Source organism: Pollicipes pollicipes, unplaced genomic scaffold (genome assembly GCF_011947565.3).
Source record: "Pollicipes pollicipes isolate AB1234 unplaced genomic scaffold, Ppol_2.1 Scaffold_6686;HRSCAF=7923_pilon_pilon_pilon, whole genome shotgun sequence".
In the NCBI taxonomy this organism is placed as follows: Eukaryota; Metazoa; Arthropoda; class Thecostraca; order Pollicipedomorpha; family Pollicipedidae; genus Pollicipes; species Pollicipes pollicipes.
This window is the reverse complement of record NW_023596921.1, coordinates 6882949-6887948: the sequence shown is the minus strand read 5'-3', so window position 1 is coordinate 6887948 and position 5000 is coordinate 6882949. Positions and strand designations below refer to the sequence as shown.

Below are 5000 nucleotides of genomic sequence, written 5' to 3'. Positions count from 1 at the left end.
CGGCCAATCGAATGTGACCCAGAGACATGCCGGTAGCAAAGCATGACGTAAGCACATTTACCCGGCCGATAGAATGTGGCCCAGAGGCGTGCCGGTAGCCACGCGCGACGTAACCACCACGCATGCATCTCACGAGTGCTGCTGAAGTCTGAAGGGAGTCGAGCCCGTCCTTTAAAGCAACACTGTGCCCTTGTTTTCCGTATGAACGCATCCAAACGTCTGCCTGCAGCGTTGGTCCACGCTCGGTCGCCGGAGCAGACAGCCAACAATCACCCTCGCGACGCTGGAGACCCTGGCGAGGGCAGTTAGGGCCGCCCAAGCTGACATTTTCCCGTTGAAACGGGCGCCGGGGCGTGTCCGATGATGCCGCACGCTCAGTCACGCTCGTGGCGTGCTGGTAATGTGCCGCTGACGTCATATCGAGCGTGCCGTTGGGGAAGACGCGTCTTTAGGTCGGAAGACCCGGTCGACGCATATCCCCCCGGTCCTCACGCGGCAGGGTAGGCGGAGTTCAAGAAACTTGTCTTGCATAAGGACGCATAGCCTCCTGCGCTTAAGCGTAGTTCAGGGTTCAGCTCCCCAGGTGCCGCTGGCGTATCTGGGAGCGCGGGCGCCGGCCAGCGCTGACCAAGATCCGCGAGTGGTGCCGCATCGCGCCCACCGCACCGGTGTGGTCGGCCTCACGTGCGGTCACGATCACAGGAGCCAGCGCGCCCTGTCGCCGTCGGGCCGACCCGACCACAGCGTTGGCAGCCAGGCCGGAGCGGCCCGCCGTCGGACCGCTTTGTGAAGCCTTGCCCGGGAGCGGGTCTTCGATATCTGACAGTAATTAGAGCTTGCCGGATGGGTTGCCGCCGGCACCAGGCCCGGCCGATCTGATCAAACGGCCCAAGATAAAGAATCTGACCAGTCGGCACTGAACGATCCAGTGTGCGTTATTACATACCCAGCACTATCGTCAGTTTTCCGGGAAGCTCCGGTGATTGACCTGGATAGGCCAGTGTCGACACCGCTGTCATGCCAACAACTAGGCTTGCATGTTTGAAGTGAATTTGTGAAGTTCCTGAGCACAGGGGTGTAGGTAAATAGAAGCTCCATGGGCACGTGCCCCTCCCCTCCCCCCTCTAAACAAGTCGTCATGTTTAGAACGTACGTAAGTGTATGTTTAGTTCAATTTTTCTACGCAGTTACGTAAGAAAGGACACCGAGAGCAAGAAATGTTGTCTTACGATACGCAGGATATGGCGCGCGCTTAACTCGGCACGCACTGAGCCCGGTTTTCAGTAGCACGTTGACTTGTGTACCCACCCCAACCGATTGTGTTTACACGCTGATCTGAACGACAACACTTCGGGAAAATTGTCCAACCCACGCAGCTGTCTCGCAGCCGTGCCAGCGTGCTGCGCGCGTGACGCCAGCTTTTGGCCAGGGGCGGGAAAGGAGCCAGCCCCCGGCTGACGGTGTCCGGGGGTTGCGGTCGGCCGCGCCTGTCGGCTTTGACCCGCCGGTGCGGCGGCAGCGTGCCGCGCGCCCGCTGACTGACCTGTCTCGTTCTCAGCGGCCAGGTGGCGGCCGTCGCGACCAAAGAAGCGCTTGTCGAGCAGCTGGAGCAGCTGCAGCGCGGTCTGGTGGATCTCGGCGCGCGGGCAGCCCGTCATCAGCAGTGTGACGTTGATGACAGCCGTGTAGTGGTCGCACGGGTACTCCCTAAATGACAAACCACACTGTCAGGCTTTGGAAGACGAGCTGACGGGAAAGAAGGGACAAAGACAGAGACAGAGACAGAGACAGAAACAGAGATAGAAAAAGAGACAGAGACAGAGACAGAGACAGAGACAGAGACACAGAGAGATGCGACACACACTTTTGCCTCACTTGGCGCTGAAGACGGTGGCGATGGCGTGGAAGCAGCAGTCGCTGACTTGGCTAGGGCGCGTATAGCAACGGTCGACGACCCAGTCCAACAGTGTGCTCATGTCCGGGTTGAACTCAAGCAGCAGAACAAGCGTCTCACGCGCCAGCTGCTGCACCTAAGAGAGAAACGGTGACGTCACAAAAAAGGTGTGTCACTTATCCGGTGAACGGTGAATCCGGTGTGTCAGGTGTTCAGCGTCACCTGACACACCGGATAGAGACCCAGCGGACAGATGAACTGGGACTTCTCCTGCATCCACCTGCTGCACCAGGGGCCAGGCAGCAACGACACGGATCGAGACCTTAGGGTAATAAAAACACAAGTGAACACACTCGTTTAGTTCTGCCGTATTGCCGTTTCTTCCGAAGAACGTCGTTTCAGGGTTCAGTCAGGCCTGTGTACGGCGCACAGATCATGTTAGAACGCTGAACTCTGGAGTGCGTCCATGGGAGAAGTCTGTTTAAAAATGTTGTCCATTTTAGTTGACATGAGCTGGTATCATGACTGAGATAGGAAAAAGACTGGCCGCCTAGATCTGTATCTTTTCTCCTAAGTGGAGACTGTCCGTAGCTCTGTTGCTCTATAACGTAACGGAAAAAGTTTTTAAGTAACGGAGTACCGGATGCGCTCGCAATACTCGCTTTTTAAGCAATGGAAAACTTCCGTTCCTTTTGCGTTCGTCACTCCGTTACACTTAAGTGTGTTACTCCATTATGAAAAACTCCAAAAGGCGGCTCCTTCAGACGAAGTTGTAGAAGAATAATGGCGCCGAAAACAGGAAAACAGGCTACTTTATGACATGTTTTGTGCGTCGAACTTCTGGAGGCAATTAGAACTGACTTATTGCGGAACGAACGTTAATTACTTAAGCCTGGCCAAAAGGATCGGCCCGAGCTCGCCTCCGGAAAGAAGGCGATAATGCAACGAGCCTTCGTAAATGTAAGACAGGCATCCCATCTGGCGTCTCAGAGGAGCACGACACAAACCTTTGCTTTCCCCTCAGTCCGGGAATCGGCCCGACGCCCCCTGACCAGGCACTCACCCTCTCACATCACACACGTTCTCCACGCACAGTTTACAGTCCATTCCATGCTCTGTGAGTTTGTGTTGATACCAAATGGTTCTGCATTACGTGCATACGCGGATTAGGAGGCACGTTGACTGCGTCGGTCCCCTTTCTGCCAGGGCAGCAGCCAGGATTTTCTTCGCGGGGGGAGGGATACACCTCAGCGAAAACTGGCAGGCGGGCACACCACAGTGATAACTACCGTAAACGAGAGGAAGGATACCGGTCTCAAGCTTCCCTCGCCCACCCTCACGGGCTGCGGTCATGCCCTCTCCCAACTCGTGGACAGGGGCGCGACCTGTATCCAATTCTGACAGAACTGGTGTTAAGGGACTTGCCTCTGATCCAGGAGATCCCCACGATACTCTTTCTGGCTTTGTATTTGTCATTTACTTAGTTTATTATTGTCATTTTTTTATATTTGTCATTTACTTAGGCTTGCTGCCGACAGAAAACTCCAGTTACTGCCAGTCTCCACAGTTGCTGGCAAAATCGCGAACATAGGGCAATAATCACAGAACACTGCCAGCAAATCTAGTCAGAATATAGAAAACAGTGCACATAAAATGCAGTTAAGCATACTTGTCACATGCATGCCTACACAACTCCCGCCCCTTGCCTAGCGCAGGTCTCGGCCTGGCTCGTTTATAAAACAGCGGATCACTGAAAAAGCCTACACGTTGGCGCTTGTGTGACAGTGCGTTTTCAGGTCTCGGCAGTCTGCAAAACAAACCCATTTCCAGCTTCACCACGTCCAAAAAGTGTCCGATGCTACGTCGCACAAAGCGGGGAAACCAAACCAAAACACAACAGTAAAAACGGGGAGTCGGTCGGCTGTATAAAACACATAAAAAACACGCCTGCTTTTTTAATACAAAGAGATAAAACGCTGAACAGAGACACCAGCTAATAAGTCTGGACTTCAGCCAGGTAAAGAAATGTCTGACAGTACGCGACTGTAGGTCAACGATTGAGCAGAGCAATAAATATGATCAGACAGCCACATGCAAAATGTATGGCGCACGTGCTCAATTCCTTCGTCGCCCCTGGCCAGCTCACGCTGCAGTGTTCAGGCATCGACCGGACGTTCGAATGTTACGTCGCCATGACGGCCGTGGTTTCGTGCCGACTATTTCTGAACTTCCTCTAGTGACCTCATCGGCATCCGAGGCGCCTTGTTGTTCTTCCACGTCGCGGTGTCAACGTGACGCCCAATGACGGACTTAGGTCCCTGGTGGAATTAACGGACTCTTGAGCTGGCCACCAGTCGTGTCTTGACTGGTGATGTGGATGACGCCAGACGAACGTTTCGAAGGGATCGCACTGTTTGATATTGATACGGGTTCAGCCGAAAGGTCCATTTGCATGATGAATCTGTCAAGCGCGTACGTCTTCTCGCGGAACTTGGCGTCGAAACGAATCTGAATTTCTTCGAAGATATTCACATTGTGTGGGCACTCCAGACAGTTGATGCTGATGACAGCCGGCAGGTCATCACTCAATAAACAAAAGGCGAGAGCGGTGGGCAACTGGTCGCTTTCCCAGAAGTCCCTCTCCGCTTTCCCAGATCCACGCCGCCCATTTGCCGTTCAGACTCGTTCGTTGCCGTCGGCCACAAAAAAGATGATCCAGCTCGGACCGCGTCCATGAACGCTTGTGGGCCCTTCAGGCTGTTCATAAATAGCCTGTGACGACGCGCTCTGATATGCAGCAAACCCGGCAGAGCTGGTAGAGACGTCCGAAACATCCAAGCCGTCATGGCCCGTCAGAGCCGTGAGGACAGTCAGGGCCTTCAAAGCCTTTAGGGCCGTCTGGATCGTCAGTGTTGTCAGTGCCGTCAGTGCAGCTGAGACGTGCGCGAGATCCTCCTCCATCCTGATCGCATCAGTTCAGCCAGACCGCCGGCGCAAGACTGGTGCAGCACGAAACAGTGCTGTTTGTTTGGCATGGATGCTCGAACACGCGCGTATCAACGGTAAAACACAACTGTTCCAGGGGTTTTTGTGGAAGGACCGGAAT

The 5000-nt window shown here is 54.4% G+C and overlaps 1 protein-coding gene across 1 annotated transcript in view; it reads right to left on the bottom strand.

Annotated features, from left to right (window-relative positions):
- LOC119107375 (protein furry) overlaps positions 1-2030 on the bottom strand; it is a gene marked incomplete at its 5' end in the record, with an annotated part of 43807 nt that extends 41777 nt beyond the window's left edge. The window contains 2 exon segments of the mRNA XM_037230808.1: positions 1544-1707; positions 1876-2030. Coding sequence (XP_037086703.1) covers positions 1544-1707; positions 1876-2030 — 319 coding nt within the window.
- Positions 2031-5000: the final 2970 nt, after the last annotated feature.